Source organism: Myripristis murdjan, chromosome 23 (genome assembly GCF_902150065.1).
Source record: "Myripristis murdjan chromosome 23, fMyrMur1.1, whole genome shotgun sequence".
Taxonomy (NCBI): domain Eukaryota; kingdom Metazoa; phylum Chordata; class Actinopteri; order Holocentriformes; family Holocentridae; genus Myripristis; species Myripristis murdjan.
The window spans coordinates 1,234,705-1,252,716 of NC_044002.1; the positions used below are offsets into that span (position 1 = coordinate 1,234,705).

General features: G+C 39.6%; 1 protein-coding gene across 2 annotated transcripts in view; it reads left to right on the forward strand.

Annotated features, from left to right (window-relative positions):
* arhgef39 (Rho guanine nucleotide exchange factor (GEF) 39) overlaps positions 1 to 18,012 on the forward strand; it is a 75,849-nt gene that overhangs the window by 47,779 nt on the left and 10,058 nt on the right. For both annotated transcript variants that reach the window (XM_030045389.1, XM_030045390.1), the window contains exons 7-9: positions 1,413 to 1,541; positions 10,891 to 11,120; positions 16,181 to 16,269. In XM_030045389.1, coding sequence (XP_029901249.1) covers positions 1,413 to 1,541; positions 10,891 to 11,120; positions 16,181 to 16,269 — 448 coding nt within the window. The remainder of the gene's footprint in view (positions 1 to 1,412; positions 1,542 to 10,890; positions 11,121 to 16,180; positions 16,270 to 18,012) is intronic.

Genomic DNA, 18,012 nt, shown 5'->3' on the forward strand with positions numbered 1-18,012 from the left:
CATTACTCGACATTTCTGTTTGATATTTGCTCTAATTAGCTATCTTACTGTTCTCCATTGGGAAAATTTGGCTTATTATTTGTCAGGTACAGACCATCTTTGCTCAAGGGGTGGAAGAGTACATGTTTAGGGAGATAAGTTCCATCATTAGCCATGTTTCCATAAAACATACAAATTAATTGCCAGCAAGTAATTGGATGTTGAAAAAATCAAGCAAAATAAGATGTGTGTGAATCATATCTGTTTGTGTTAAGATGTATTTTTGCATTTGTACTTCTAAACCTTAGTAGAAGTATTGTGTTGCTTTTTCCTAATATCACCGTTTCATTATTTGCATATATGAGACAGATGTCTTGATTTCTTCATGTGTCCACCTGTACCTGTTGAAGTGACCACACCCCACCATTACAGCAGCTCTGCCTGAGGTCAGAGGTCAAAGAGCAGCTGCTCATTTGATTAACTCCTATGAGCATGTTCAGTATGTATTTGGCAAATTCATTTCAGCAAATAGTTTTTCTGCCCCAAACACATGGAATGATCTTCAACACACCTGATTTTTTTTTTTTTTTTTTTTTTTTAAAGTGTGTATGAGTTGTATATTGGTATATATTGGTGTTATGGTATTTTAAAATGCATGCGTGCTTGTATGTAAGTATATAGTCATATTTGTGGATGTATAAGCATCTATTTATGAGTGCATGTGTGCATGTAGATATATGTATAGTTATATATTTTTATGATGTACAATCACATACATATTTTTCTATATTTTGTTAATGCAAATTCTGCTTCTATTCGGTAATCAGCTGTGAGCATGAAATGTAAATAAATTCAAACTCAAACGCTGAAAATTACAGCTTTTATATCCATTGGGCAGTGTATTTGTAATCGTTTCGTCTCTCGCTTTTTGTTTTGTTGTCTCAGTGTCATTGTAAATTGGGACAACCTCAATGCTTTTCGAGGATAAATATAGGTTGAATTAATTAATGTAGACACAGACACATGTAGTCACAACTTATTTCATTTCTTTTTATCAATTAAAAAGTTTATCCATCTCAAGCAAGCAAGAAAACTTGGTTGCATTATAGGCATTTCATTCAGTATTTGCCAGTTCCATCAAGCATTTATTTTTAATTCAGTACAGCAAACGCCCAGTTCCTACTGGTGGCCACTAGAGGCCAGTAAAGGTCATAGATTGCCTGATGTACGTTTAAGTTTAGAATCAGCATTAGATAAAGGTAGAGGACAAAGCTGACTTCTCGATCTGTGTCGAGGTGTCGCCATAACTATGACATGGTGTGAGGTGTGAGTATTTAAGGTTCTGTGTTGGTGGGTTTGGATGTTGCCTTGATTTCATCAATGAGGGCCCTCACAAGTCTGCTAATGCAAATGTGTGTGTGTGCATGCTGCAGGGGCAGTGACGTCAGTCTCCGAGGTGTCCCGCCGTATTCAGGACAACGCCCGCAGCCATGAGAATCACCTGCAGCTTTGCCGGGTGCAGAAACTGCTGAAAGGGCAAAAGACCAAGGTGCTGGCTGCAGGTTAGAGCCTCTGATCAGATATTCCTTTCATCTCTTCTGAAGAGCCACCTCTATTTCTCCGCTCTCTCGCTCTCTCTCTGCATCTATCACTCTTCCCTTTCGTCTTTTGTGATATGGTGGGGAGGAGGTGGAAGCAAGAGGGGGGCCAGATAAACTGAAAGGAAATTAGTTAAATATGAAGAGGTGTTATTTTCTGAAGATGCCTGTCTGGATTGCTTTTAATCGATGGAGTGCATTGGACTTCCTACATGAAACCAGTAGATTTTGCACATCAAAATGGGCCTGGTGTATCAATAGAGTGTTAGCACTAATTGGCAGGGAGTGAATGTGCCTTCCTCCTTTTTCCTGCATTCCCTCTCCCTCATTTATTCCTCCTCTTCCTTTATCGTTTCTCTCTTCACTTGTGGAACGGTGGCCCTTTTCTTCCTGCCACTCCTCCTCCTGTTGTTTGTCTCCAGAGAGTCGGGCCTCCTCGTTGCTCTGCTCGGCCTGCCAATCTCCCCCAGGACCAATTAGAGCCCAGCCTCATCTTGTGGGCCGGCAGATAAAAAGGAAGCCAAAGTGTGTGTGCGTGCGTGCATCGCTGTATATTGCTGTATATGTGTGAATGCATTCGCGCACACAGCCACGAGTGTGTTTGTTTGCAGGCACGTTTGTGTATGCAGGGCTGTTTTATGTGTGTACTTGAGGGTGTGTTGGTGTAGGTTGGGAGCGAGTGCTGAATAGCAGCTCATCTCTCTAATGCCAATGTGGGAAGTTTCAAAAGCTTCCTCTCATCCAAGTTCTCAGGCCCTCGCAACTCCGCTGGCTTCCTTTCCAGCCAATAAAGCTCCAGTCCCACCAGGCAGACTTCAGAGCACCACTACCCCCCCAACCCCATGCCGACCCACTCTCCTTCCTCCCCACCAACACCACTTCTAATGTGGGTAAAAGAAAAGCTCGGCCTTTTACAGATGAGAAGCACCAGAGCCCCTCAAACATATTAAGTAGCTCTGTAGGAGATAAGGGGGCGATTGTGAGACGCGAAGCTTGAATCAATGGGACATCAATACAGCAGACAGTCGGCCTGTTTCTCTGGGAGGCTGCAGAGGTGTGTCTGCCTGTCTGTCTGCCTTCCTGTCCCCTCAGTGATTTTTTTTTTTTTTTTTTTTTTTAAAGTAATGATGTCTTACATTTCCTGTGATGTCTGCAATTGCTTGTTATAATTGATGGCCTTACATGTTGCCGACTGTATGACCAAATTTGACTTTTTTTTTGTCATTTTTATGAATGTTTTGTTCTCAGGTTGAAATAGACATCTCAAATTCAAAAAGACAGCCTGATTAAGTGAGGGATAAATGAAATAAGGATGCAGGTGAATAAGAGAAAAAGACTGCAGTGAAGAGGAAAAAAGATTTAGATTTAGATAGAGTGTCTCTTTCCTCTTAAAATGCTCCCTCCTTTTCTGCATACCTGGATTCAATCTGTTCAAATCCATTTTTTGAAACCCAGGAGGTTTTATTTCATTTAACAAGATTTAAGATTTAACACGATTAGTTTTAATATTAAATTTTGTAGATAATTTTTGAGGACATTTTCAGCTAATTTTCTTGTAATTTTTGGTGCTCATTTCCTGCTAATTTTCAGGTAATTTTATGATAGTTTGCTCATTACATTTTTGACCATGCCTTTCAAAGAAATCAAATTTGAATTTGCTCAAGTAAATGCCTCTCACAAGCATTTAAACACAATGAATCTGACATTAATCCAACATTACTGATCAGACATTTAAATATATCATTTTAATTAGTGGTTGAACGATTAATTGGTCAGCCAATTCATTTCAATATGATTTTCTTGTAATTGGAAAAAAATGTAATTTTCAGGTACATGTTTTACTAAAATTTACACTAACTTTTTCTAATTTGCTGATCACCTTTTTCCCCCATGTTTTTACGGGAAAAAAAAAACAAGTAAATTTGCTCAGGTGTCAAACATGAAATGCTAGAGCATTTGAGCTTCCACTAGATTTTGTCCCTGACCTGATGCTGTATATTCAAAAGCTATATGAAAGAAGCTTGCTTACAAAGGTCACTCCAAAATCAGCACCACCACCAATAACACCAATCAACAACAAAGGGCAGCTGGCATGACCCCGCCACGCCAGCTGCCCTTTGTCTCTTTTATTCCTCTGGCCATGGACACATCAGGAGCAACAGGAACCTTTTTGAGATCAATCTTTATTCCCTGCCCCACCCACCCCAGTCCCCATGGTCCAACCAAGAAGGCTTTGTAGCAGAGCAGAGGTGCTCTTTGACAGGGGGAGCTGAAAGGCTTGGACATGGAGAGGATAACTTGGCACCTCCTGCTCTTTGAACCCTGTGCTGCCTCAAAGCACTCTGGTGGTTTGGAAAATTGGAGGTCTACCAACAGCATCCCCCTCTGCATGTAAACCATATTAAACCTCTCTGGCTGTCCCAAACCTGTCCATTAGGGTTTGTGGAGGCCTTGAAAGCCTTAAAATGTCTTGAATTTCATTACCTATATTCAAGACCTGAGTCCTTCAGTTCTCTTAAAGTAGTAATCAATAATCCTAGATAGCACGCATATGCTGGACTGATGTAGGCTGTAGATCTGTGGCCGTGGTTGCACCTGTGGTTTCGATGCAGCCAGGCACATCTGATCACACCATATTGCATTAACTGTCAGATGTGTCCGATCAGAAAATCCACATGCTGAAGTGGCCTAGCTCATACTGCTATTGGATCTCAGCTGTGTGTGGACATAAATCCAGCCACAATCTGGATATTGCAAGCAACGTCACTGTCTACCATGCCCCATTTGGTATTGCCTTCTTCTAGTTTCCTTATTCTGTACATGCCACAATCAGGGATCAATGACAGAAAACAAAAAAAATGGGCTGTAGCGGGAAAGTAGAAAAGGTTATTCAGCTCTTTAGTGAAGATACCAAAGATGACAAGTTCCCATCAGTGTTGTGTGCATTCTCCAACTATACTTCCATAAGAGCACTGAGGAATATGCTTTCTGTGTTAAGCATACACTTTTGCTGCACTAGTTCTACTGCTAAAAATGATGTTTGTCTTGTTTTGTTTTTTTTGTTTTTTTAGTTATTTAAATACTTAGCGGGGAAAACAAATCGATCTCATCTGAGCACAGAGCTCTCATACAAATGTCGTGTGTGGACAAGACCTGATGCCTCTGTGCATTTGACAATAAAGCCTTTTAACTTGGTCTCATTCATCAGTTTGATATCAGGTTGACATAGGGCTGATGACTGTGTGCTATCAATCAAGGTCTGTTTTGCAACTGTCTAGTGCTAGTTGATCTAACAAAAAAGTAATTCAGTGTATTTCCAGTTCATGAAAGCTTCAACATTTGCTCCATTTTAGAATTATTCCTGTGTGTTTGCTTGATGGGCCATTTTCAAATGAAAAATGAGCCCAGTCATGTATACCTGTTTAATTTGACCTTAATTTTAGTAGTAAAATTGATCTAACTACATCTGGCATTAAAAAGTCTTCAAAAGTCTTAGGATTTTCCTTTCCTTTCACAAGAAGCCAGTTGCCACATAAAGCACTTTCCGGAAAAATGAAAAGGGCCACAGGTCTGTCAGTTGTTTGCACAAAACCTAAGGGTTAGAGGGGTTAGTTAGTGTTTTCTTGGGGAAATCGTTCACAACTGATGTTGATCAAATGTCAGATGTCGTTCATTCAAACTTCCCTGAACTGAGCTTTGAAAAGACAGCCTTTCAAGTAGTTATTGAAACAAGTTCCCATATTACATTTTTTACTACTTGCTCTTCACATAATGTGTTATTTTAAAGGGAGTGTATAAGCTCCGACCAGAAGATACTTCATTCATTTACATCGTTCTTACTGGAATGATCACGACCACTGCTCCAATCTCCACATAACACCTGAGAGAGTCATGGCGTGTCTCAGGACTGTTTTTCCATTCGAGACCCATGGCATTTTAAAAGCAATTTGACCCCTGCCTGGCCCTTTCACTTAATCACAGTGGGCTTGTCTGTAGCTGAAAATGTCCTCCCTGGGCCCCAAAGGCACAGCTATGGCCACTCAGCTAGCTGCAATCACAGGCTACTGGCTAAGGCAATTACAAAAAAACCCTGGACCCAGGCTGAATTTTCATCTTATCTATCCAAATGTCAGCCTCTCACTTATTAGCCATCATCATGCTGCTGCCAATCATGGTGAAAGAGATGAGTTTGCCTCAGCAGCCACACCCCCCCATATCTACCTCCCACTGAGACTCTCTCATGCATTCTCTCTTTTCTTCTTTACGCTTTCTCAAACAGCCTTCATTTCTCTGTTCAGTTCAGTTTGTCTTAGTTTATCTTATTTTCCATTTGCAATTCCTGCAATTTAATGCCTTTCGGTTGATACATATGATGACTAGGCAGGGGTATCATCAGGATTTTATCGATATCCAATACTTATCGATACTCTTATTGATACTACTCTCCATAATTTGGTGCAAAAAATAAACACAAGACATAAAAAGATGTGAAAAGATTCAACAGTTATTTTATTATTACATTTCGGAGAAAGAACAAATTAAATTATTTCCTTAGGTTCCTGTAGGCTATATATAATTAGGGAGGAACAATTGCTACAAATGCCTGGTCAGCAAATGTCTTGTGGTGATGTGTCTTAATGCTGCTTCACTACCAGAAGTTAAACTTAAACAGTATCACAAATTACCAAAGTACTACAGTCACTGAACTTGTCAGAAGCTAACAGAAATAAATAACAAAGAATTCTGGTATCTCTCCTACATTATTTGGCCCACCCCCAAAAAATACAAGAACAGTTATTGTTTAAGAAAATGAGCATGTTGGCTTTCTCAGGGAGAATCTGAGCTCTCTTATTACTGATTGTGTCCCCAGCTGTGGAGAACACTCTTTCAGCCAGTGTTGAGGGGGCCTGAACACAGAGGTAGGCGGTGGAGAGTTGTGAGGGAAGAGGAAGAGTGTCCTTCTTAGCCCACCACCAGAGGGCAGGGTCTTCTGAGGTAGGGATAGGAGAGAGGTCTCTTTACTCTTGATCTATTCACAGTCTTTTGCTGTAGAGTGAGACTCCTTCTCAGATTTTGGTCTTCTTCTGCGAAGAGTTCTTCTAGTGCAGAGACTCTAGGTTCCCTGGAAACGGGAAGCTGAAATTTAAAATTAACTATATTGTATTGTATTGTAGTCAGAGTTATTGCTTTTTTGTTAGAACACATAGCATAGGTATCACAAATGTATCTCTAACTTAAATCTTGCCCCTCCTCCTCTTGATCCTCTTTTCCATCCTGAGCCTGCACTAGTGTCACCTCATTATCCTTCTCTGACAGCTGAGAGGGAGATTACCTTATTAATGTTGCTATGTACATTATTGCATTCAGAATGAAAATACACCTTGTAATATACACTGCATGCATTCTCAAATAACTTAAATTTCGATGATTACTTCCATCACTGCTGTCTCCTTCAGTCGTTCCCACACTTGTTCATTTTTCCTTGAGTCTAGGGTCCATTATAGTGGCCTCCTCGAGAAATGACATGATATCATCATCCTGTACACAAGGAAATAATTAAACATTAACTTCCAGTATCTGATCACATTAGGGATTTTATTTGGGTAAAAACAGACAGTGATAGTGAATGTTTTATTTCGGTCATTTTCAAGTTGCAGAAATCAAATACACATATGAACAGACAATATCTTATATACATATTTTTAAACAATAAATAATATTTCATTTCCTTTCAGTACTGGAAAACCAAAACAATATATGATATGTACAAATAAACACTGACCGAAAAGGTATGAAGTCTGAAGCCTTAGCTTATTTTGCCTATCCTTCTTACATTACTAAGCTTTTGTCAGCTCACTTAAATAATAAAATAAAGTAAATAAAAGACACAAAAACAAAATATGTGTATACATACAAAGTGTCCCAAGGCAGTTCATAAGTACACTAGTGTTCATAATTTTGTTTTATATTTACTAATAATATTATTTTTAAATAGCTTTTTAAACACAGCTTTATATAAAGTGTTTTTTTTTGTTGTTTTTGTTTGTTTGTTTGTTTGTTTGTTTTATTAGATATCTTTTGTTTTTGTTTTTTTTGCACCTGGTATCGTTTGGATAGGTCACGCCAGACTTTTCCTTTATTGGTGGCCACAAACTGAATTTTCCTCTTGAATTCAGAGGTGGTTCTCCAGCTTTTGAAGGATAGGCAGAATCTGCCCACATGTAGCATGCCTGTCACTTGACATGCGCAAGGTAGATATGCACAGAATGCACATCAGACTGATGAAGTCCTCAGCCTTCTTGAAGTCATTGTCTGCGACCTTTTGGAGTCTGAGATAAAGAAATATAATGTGTCTAGTTCCCACATTATTTGTTTTCTTTTATCATGACATGAATTTTCATTATGCTGACAGGAACTCATTTTTAAGTCATACATGAATATGTTCGCTTAGACTCTTAATATCTACTAGTTCTCTATGAGTAAGTGTGAAATCCAACCCAGTGCATTAACTGTCTCTCCTCATGAGCCTTTTGGTTTGTTGATCCAAGAATGCTGCTTTTATGGCTGGATACTGCTCTACAAATCTTTCAACCATGAGAAACAGACAGTTCCAGCGTGTCCTCACACCCAGAACAATGGAATGCTCAGGCAGGCCTGAACATATAAAGGACCGATTGAAATCACTTTAAATCTATTTAGTCCTGCCTGAATGATACTGAAACAGTGAGGCTTAATTTCTTACAGAGGATACGCTGCTCCTCCTGGAGCACGGTCTTAATGATCCACACAGTGGCATCCCAGATACTTGCCGTCCACTTGGACATGGTTTAGATGGTATTGACCTTTTATGCTCCAAGGTTGAGAGTATGCGCAAAGTACCCAAGCTTTATGATTTGGAGTTGTTGTACAGCCATGTCCATATTTGCAGCATTATCGACTGTTACGGCTACAACCTCCTCTCTTGCAGCAAATTCTGAAAGACTTCCTCTCCTCAGCCACAACAGGACGTCATTCTTTGGCTGGGTCTTTAGGACTTTCTGTCTCAGTTGGCCCTCATTTACATAGTGGAGTGTGACGGTGATCAGGGGCACCGACAGGGATTTTGGGCCCCATGAAAAGAAATCTTATTGGGCCCTTGTATAGCCGGCAAATAGGCAAACCTTTTTATTTCAGGCCTTTCGAGGGCTCCCTCCCCCATTGTGGCCCTGGGTAATCAGTCCCGCTTACCCCCCACTACGGTGATATAGTGATCTTGTGTGATACTTGTCCACCCATCAGTGGATATGGCTACTTTTGACATGTTGGCAAGCTAACAAATGATGTTTTTCTTCTCAACTTCATACTAAGCAGGTATGAGGGTGTTTGATAAAGTGTCTCTGGAAGGGTGGTACTAACTGTTTTTTAAGGGCTGTGGTCATATCCTTACAGTGGAAAATATTAACTTAAGCAAAACAAAATTAGTTATCTCTGGTTGTCAATACAGCTCTCACTAAGTTCAAACTTATTATTATATTATTATATAATATTATTATATTTTTATGGAGTTATAGTTTCTTCAGGCTCAGGGTGTGTGGCCCAGTACCGGGAGACCCCCTGGGATGAGGAGAATTACCTCCTATTATCAAATACTCTCCACCCTGCTGCTACGATGTTTCTGTTGTTTACACTGTTTATTCTGTTCTTTACACTGTTTATTCTGTTTTATCTATTTATTCTCTCTTGCACTCATTATTATTTAGCTCTTGTTTTTTACGCACTAGTTATATAGATTATATTTATTTATTTAAACTGCCCTACAATTCCATCTTTGTTGTAATCCGGAAGCCAAGCAATGACATTTCGTTGCAAAAAGCTCACTGCTGTGTTTTTTTGTGCAATGACAATAAAGAAAGTCTAAGTCTAAGTCTAAGTTAACCTAGCTAGCTAGTAAGCAATTTATGCTATGCTAACTAGTGGCTGCCAACTGGACTGCACTGTAGAAAAAGGCTGCAAGTCTTTCACAACAAACTTGGTGACAGCCCTGTGGCATACTACTATTTTTTTCCTTTCCTCATCTGGTGATGGAGAATGGGTTGGACTTGAGAGTCTGATTTTTGCTATCCACCGATGATGCCTTGGCTGCTGCTTGACTGGCGTTGTCTATGGGATTATCATGGAAGATCAACTACCTGTGCTTAAAACCGATGTTAGCAATGTCCTCAGTTAATAACTATGCACTTATTTTAGCAATATCAATGACAATAACAAGAGTTACGTTGACTTGACAAGGGTGAAACAGTTGTATTTTTAGTTTGTTAAAGCCCATCAGGATTGGAGCCGGGAGGCTGCACTGTTGACGTAGCTGTAGCAGCTGCTTTGCTGAAGCAGTCAAACACACTGCACTGGTTCAGATTTATAAAATGTTGTATCTGTAAATGTTTTCTGATGTTGCTGGTGTTACCACGTTTAGATGCAACTACCTTTTTATATATGTTGCATTTAGCTGCATTTTTATGAAATTTAGTAAAGTGAGCCCACACATTGGAATGTCTTGCCCTGTCAGCCATGACTGGATAGCACAGAATGTAAATACGCAGTTACACAACGTCAAACGTAATTGTCTGACTCTGGTAGCTTAATTATTAATAGGCAATGGTTAGGAATTTAAAATATGTCGGCTATGTTAGAATTAATTAACATTATATAAATACCAAAAGCAGCACCGTTTGCCTAGGAGTTTATTGCTATTTTGGTTCTGACCAGTTAAGAACCGGTACCAATTTAACACTGGTACTCAATACCCATCCCTAATGATGACAGTAGTATTGTGATAACTCTCTACAAAAAATGGTATTGCAAAATGGCCAGTTGTGATAGTATCAACCTTCTGTTTTCACCCTGTCTTCCTTCAGCACTTTTTTTTTTTTTTTAAGCGAATCAGACATCACCGTGTCTCAGTGGTTGGCACTGTGGCCTCACAGCCTGACAATTGCAGGTTTTTACATGTTCTCCATGTGTTATCCTGGGTTCCCCCAGCAGTCTTGTGGATTGGAGACTCTTGTTTTCCCATTGGTATTAACCCTTTGAAACCTGGGCAAATTCATTTGATTTATTTCACAAAAGGCAATCCGCAAATTAGCAACAATAAACAAATAAATAAATAATTTTGTCAGCCCTGTGATGTACTGCAGAGCTGTCCAGGGTCTTGCACTGCTGCGAGTAACATTAACACAACTCTGCCACCCTGAAAGGCACTGAGCGGCATAAGTGGATAATGATTGAATGAACAATTCTTCTGTATTTTTCTCTCTTCCTCCCTCTGTCTCTCATTTAGGGAGATGGTATATCCGTGAGGGCTGGCTGAGGATGGTACCTCGTAAAGGTGCCGAGACCAAGCCGAAGATGTTCTTTCTGTTCTCCGACATGCTGCTGCAGGCCAAACGCTGCAGTCCGCTGCATCCCACCAGCGGAGACAAGTTTGTTGGCCAGCATGCCTATCCCCTACAGGAGTGCACTGTGGAGAAGGTGTTTGGCCACACCAGGAGCCAGGGAGGCCTGCTCAGCGTAAGCATCCACTGTTAGTCAGAAGGCAGCACGCTAAACAGCTTTTTTGTAGCCTAGCTTCAGTGACAAGGTCATTTCCAAAACACCGCAGGCGTCATGTTATTTCTGTAGCATCATGTAATTTTGAGGGTATGTTACAGACAAGGCATTTGATAAATGGAGTTTTCCACTGACTGCTGGATATTCCAGCTTCCATGTTGTAGCCTCCCACCTCCTTTGATGAATGTGCTCCACACCTGCAAGACGACAGAAGAACATTGATCTGGCCACTGACAACAAATGACTCCTTAACAATGATGACAGCTAAGTTTAGCTGCTAACATGAGGTAGGCTAGCCACAGCTAGTCATCTTCATTGCTAGTGCTAGATGCGTTCATCAAATTAAAAGAATATACTCCTACAAATATATACCATTGTAAAATATCGATTGCAGAGAACCCTAGATTGAAGGTGAACATCACATATTATGACATAAGGTATATGTCACTTAAAGGTATTTTGCTGCCTGGATCCAGCCCTCATGATTCACCATGCCATCATTTTTTAATTAACTGGCGATCCCTGATGTCAAGAACTGCTGTCATATTTGGGCGTGGATTTTAGCAGAATCTGTGCAAGATGCCTGATTGGCTAGTTAATAAATTCTCTGTTAACACCTTCACAGTGCATGGTGAGAAGAGCAAACATGGCAGCAGATGTAAAGAGTTACAATGTTATGACAGTAAGCAAAATTTGGCGGTTTCCTCTGTTCCAGAGAAATTTACAGCCACAGTAAATTAAAAGACAAACAAGTGGCCAGTCTAAAAGTTGCTGTTACAACAATGCCTGATGATGCAATCTGTTAATCTACTATAACTGGTGTAATACTGACCAGTGGCCCTGGGACGAGCACTGACTTTGGTAAATCATCTCATAGGCTAGGTATTTTGGCTAGCTTTCAAATCTTTTCCTTAATTCTGACTGGGAGTGCTTTAACATGTAGGAAGTCAGATTTATCCTCATTCCAAGTTTGAATGAAAGCTTTAAAGTCTCTCGAGAAATCAGGGAATACTACTACAAATTTCACTTAACAGGAAAATAACACAATGTGTCAACATGTCTGTAGGTTCTCAGTCATCCAAGTCATGGTTATCCATGTAGAGTTCAGTTCTTCAGTTCTGCAGAAGAAATGAAGAAGGTTCTTGGATGAGGAGTGAAACATCCTCAAGAATCTAAACACAGTCCAGTTGACCTTAACTCAACTCTGCATGGATATTTTCCAATTTGTTACACTTTTATTGCATTAGATGTTTTTAACATCCTAGGAAGCAAGACCGTTTTTAGATCATGGGACCACTCCAGTTTAGTTAGGAAGAACTGTACAAAAGTCAAGGGCCACAGCAGGAAGTGTCTATAATTGTTTTGGGTATATAGCATCTAGTATTTTTAAAATACACATGCCTAAGGGGGTATTTTTTTCACATACATAAATATACAGTCAGATGCTTTTGTCAAGTCATGTAAAAAGTTCCATAATTCTTTTTCGCTTTTTGCTATTATCAGTATCATAAAAAAACATGACAATCATTTTATTTGATATGTATCCCGATTTGGAACAAAAATGTGTTTCCAAAATGAGAGCCCATGCTGTTCTAGTCCCACATGATTGTGATATCCATTTATATCCATGATCGTGAAATCAGTTTTATTTATTTCTTGGTCATTCATAGTGAAAGGACAATGGTTGTTTTTTTTTTAAAGATTAAAAGAAAGAAAATGCACACAGTGCTTGCTGAGCACCAGGTGGGGAGACATCTGTTCATTGATTTGAATATATGCATGAGTGAATTCTTAGAAGAGTCATTATTTAATTTCCACTGTTCATATATGTTGGTATGATTTGTCTCACATATGTCCTTGATGGCGGCTGCTGCATACGCCGCCAAAATGTGGTTTCTTAAATTCATCCCTTACAGCATTGTGACAACCCCACTGGGCTCACGCTGAATGAAAATGTCGTTTTGTTCAGCTTGTCAGATGAGACCCTCCATTCCCTTGCCCCTTACTCTCCCTAATCACTTCAAGCCTTTGTTGAAGTAGCCCAAAACTTGAACTTTTAATGTGTCTCTTCTCTCTGTCTGATCCATCTCCCAGGTCTCAGTACAGCTGCTGGCTGACAAATTGTGTCTAAATGATGTAGTTGCTGTCATGAAACATTCAAAGGAATGAGTTGCGCGTCATTGAGCAAGTAACCAAACCGTTTATGCAGCGGGTGTTTAGTGCCGATGCTGCATGGTATCAATATTCATTTGGGCTGATGCTGCGCTTGCTCAAAGAGCCCTTCATGTTCTGCTGGTAATGTGCTTCCCTGTGATGCGGGCTTTGATTACTCTACTGGGTGCTCAAGCTGGTCTCTATCGACCCCAAAATGTTGGCATTATTTCACGCCTCTTCCATGGCATTAAGACTGCACAGACTGTCCAGCATTCATGTTGCCGTATGATTTTATTGACAGGCCCATTGACGTAAAGTTCAAAGTACTATGAATTAAGCGTCCCTCATGTGACTAATGAAAAGCCTGCTGACAGGGAGACTAGTCAGTCCTGTATTTTTTGGACCGTGTGTGTGTATATATGTGAATAGCTGGAGAGCGTAGTGACGGCTGCCAGCTGTAACAGAATCTCTGGGTTGCTGGATCAGATTAGGCTGCAGATCTATCTCTTCCGGCTCTCCAGTAAATACATCTTCCTCAAGCCTGTCGTCCCTCTCCACCAGCCTGCTCCACGTTATCTAATGGCAGAAATGGCATTTCATTAGCCTCTTATCCCACTGCGGCCCAAATGCATACTCAGTAGCATTACGCGTAATTTCTCATAAGGACACATTATTGATCCCGGGCCCCTACCTGAGCTCAAGGAAAAGGGCTGTCAGCACTCCAGGGCCCTCCTCATCCAGGGCCATGAAGAATTAAAGCCAAATTAAATTTGACAGCTGTAAATGCCATGGCAATCTATATGCAAAGTTTGAAAAAAAAAAAAAAGCTTTTATTAAAATTTCCGATGTTTTTTTCCCCTCCTCATGCATGTTTTGAAGAAAAGAGAAAGCTTTTATTTTTGGATAGCCCCCATATCGCTCTCTCTCTCTTCATTCTCTGTCTCCTTCTCTGTGTTTCTTCCTGTCTCCTACTTCCTCAGTCTTTCCTTCTTCACTCTCCTCTCTCCGTGTCTGCAGAGTCTTCTTCCCCCTAATATCCCCTCACTACTTGAATATTTTTCCACATCCCTGACAGATTCTCTTTGATGTATAAATAATCAAGCTAAATTATGTGCAGCGAGGAGGCTTCGTGCTCCGCCGTTCTTATTATACAAAGTAATTTCTACCTAAGAGGGTCAGATTTCCTGACAAATCCCTAATTACCGCATTGCAATAGAAGTGGAATCTATTTGTGCATAAATCAACCCGCCGTCCCCCAAGTGGCGAGTGCCTAATATCACGCGCCGCTCCATTCGGCCCCGCTCACTGAACTCTGTAATTAGATAATACTTTTGATGATGGTACATTTGAAATCTTAATCCATTTAATCTATAATGAGACACTCCCCTCCCCATCCTTAAAAAATATCATTATATTTTGCTATGTACATGTTCTTCTTTACCACCATAAAGTTTTGTCAAAACAGACTTGAAGATTATCAATATGTCATCACCGTTCAGCATAGTTTTCTTGTGTTGGGGCTGCAGCCTCAGGTAAATGTTAAAGGTCATTTAATATGGTGAAGGCCTAATTTTGATCCTCTGTAATAGCTTTCCCGTTATAATTATTCTGCTCTAAAAGCCCCTTTTATTTGGGTTTGGACAGCTCCCATTGGTTTGTTTGACAAGTGCAATCTGAGGCTGGTGTTCGTAATGTGCATGATAGAGTTGGTAATTACTGTTGACTCAGAGGAAGAGCCCTCTCATATGAACCCTGCCACACTGTAGACTTGTGTGGTGCAGGGATGTATAAAATTTAAAGCACATTTTATTCCAATTGTAGATTAAACAGTTATTTTTCAGATGTTTCTCCATCAGTACAAATTTAGCAGCAGTTGGTCTGTTGTACAGCCTACTTTGATTTCTCTCACTTTACATTTGCGTAAAGAACATCTTCTAAGTTCAACTCTTCAAGGTGGATGACTGTCTGTGATGCGTCGCAGTAGCTTCTGCTGTGTGACAAGCAGAGAGGATGGTTTCTGACTGGATTTGGCCTGCCCTCTACTGTTCTGATAATGTTACTGCCACATCAGTCCTCCTGCACACAAACAAGTGATGACTTATGGATGACCGCGCTACTAAAATATAAACTAAAATCTGATAATTCTATAGTTTGGGATTAACAAAATTACTCTAATAAAAGAACATTGTCCCTAGCCAATATGGACAGCAAAATATGCCATAGGAAGCTTTAATTTAGGAATGATTAGGATTGTCAACTGTTTATTTATTTCTGTGGTTTATTTGATAGGGACGGATACAATATACATACACAGGCTGAGTTATTTGATGCAAGTATGAAAAGGTTTATAGTTGACACTAATTTGCAACACCCATGCCTAGAAGGGCTGTTGTGAAAGTAAGATATAAAGCAGTAAAATATCAACAAAAAAGAGAGAAAACAAAATGAACTGAGTACAATGAGAAGATGATATAGATGTAAGAATACAATTGGATTTAGAAACAGCAAGGTATGAACAAATGTCAAGCAGTTACTTATTTTAAGCTGAGGTTAGGCTTAATCAGAAAAATATATGGGTTTATCTGGGTCAACAGTATTACTTTTGAATTGATTCTGCCAGCGGCTTGTGCCAATATTCACTTGCTTTAAATCCAACCATTTCAAGCCACCACCACCATCACACCTATCCTAATACCAGGCATCAATCCTAACATCTATCCATAAACACCAGTCTACGTACAACACCCACTCTGAGATCCAACACTCATCCAAACTCCCATCCTAACAGCTAACACTCCTTATAACACCCATTTTAAGGCCACCACCGATCCTAACACCCTAATGCTTCTCTTGTTCTCTTCCTCCAGCTGACATTCCCCCAAGCAAAACTCCTACTGATGTCCAGTGACCAAGAGGATCTCAATGACTGGTTTGAAAGCCTCAGCTCTGCTATCCGGTACACACACACACACACACACACACACACATACATTGTTTTTTTTTATCTAATGCTATGAGATGTTTCTTTGTGTTACATGTTCAGATTACAGTTACTGATGCATTTGATTTGTTTTGTATTTAGATATTAGCTTGTTAGCTAGCTGACCATATCATCTGGTCAGCTAACCATCAGTGTGTTTACATGTACATTTGGGTTATTTATCATGTATGGGCAGTTAGCCAGTGTCTGAACTGCCATGTAAAATGAGAAACCAAGTTTCCATAATCAAGTTAAAAGATTAAGAGAAATCCAGTTAACACAGATAGATTTCTGCTGGAGAAACCAGATTATTAGGCCATATATACCCCTACTCAGACTTCTTCAAACTTTCTGGTGTGTGCATGTGCAGGAAAAGAGAGCAGTTAAAGAAACTGACATAATAAACACAATAAACACTATGTATGATGCTTAGGAGAGTAAAAACCTAACTGTATGTTGGACATGGTTGTTGAACAGTGCTTAACAGTTTTATGTAAACTTTGCCAGAGATGAAAAATAATGTACCCTAAAACACATCTGCCGAGTGGCAGAAAACTACCTACCGCCACTCACTGGGCAACCTTTGGAAATCTGACTTTCAGAGCAGAAGGAGCATAGCTTGAGAAAGTCACTACAGTAAGAAGCCAGATGCCCAGTAGTTTTTAATAGTAACATTAAAGTTTTCCATTGAACTTGGAACTAGGATAAATCCATCTTCCTATGTGGAAAAGTCAGAATTACAAAGAGGCTCTGAAAAGTCCAGGTTTGCCAAAATATCCATATATGAAGTTACAACAAAATAGCAGACAATACAGTAAGTGATAAACAAATGGATTGTTATTTCAAACCATGTTCCATGTATGTGTATGGTTCTCTATAGTCTTGGTTGGATATAGAGTAGATTAGGTTTATAGATTTAGAGGTTATAGATTAGATTATTAGTTTTTGTTGGTTATAGATGATTATAGATTTACAGCAGTTCAATTCAATTCAGTTCAATTCAGTTCAGTTTTATTTGTCTAGCGTCACACGTAACACAATTATCTCAAGGCACTTTACAGAAACCCAGCAGATCTTGGCCAAATCCATGGACCAAGAGCAGCACATGGCAGCAGTGGTGAGGAAAAAAACCCTTTCAACAGGGGAAAAACCTCGAGCAGAACCCGGCTCTGGGTGGGCAGCCATCTGCCTCAACCAGAAGCAGAGGGAGCAGAGAGAGAGAGAGAGAGAGAGAGAGATTATGATTATTATGATTATGATTTCAAGCACAGTTACTCTTATTCAGAACATTTGTATTTTCAGAAAGTGACAACTGCTAAAAATACAAAAAAAAAAAAAAAAAAAAAAAAATACATTGTCAGCATTTCAAGAACATTCAAAAGTTTTAACATAGCCCTGAATTTATCTTTCTTGACCTTACATGTAACAATGTTTGAAATGGAGTGTTCGAGAGAATGTTGCGCTTCAATAATATGATATCTCAGTGGTGAATCCAAAAATCCAATGGGCATATTCAAACACTGTAAAAAGGTAGCAAACCCCAAATTTCCAAGTTAAGGAGGACAAAATACTAACATATCACTTGTTTATTTGGCTCACATCACAAAAGAAGTGTTTTTCTAGTTTTTCTCTAGAAAAACTTTGTATTTTTTTTCTTTCTAGTGTGATGTGAGCCAAATAAAGAGGTGAAATGTGAGTATTTTGTCCTCCTTGACTTGA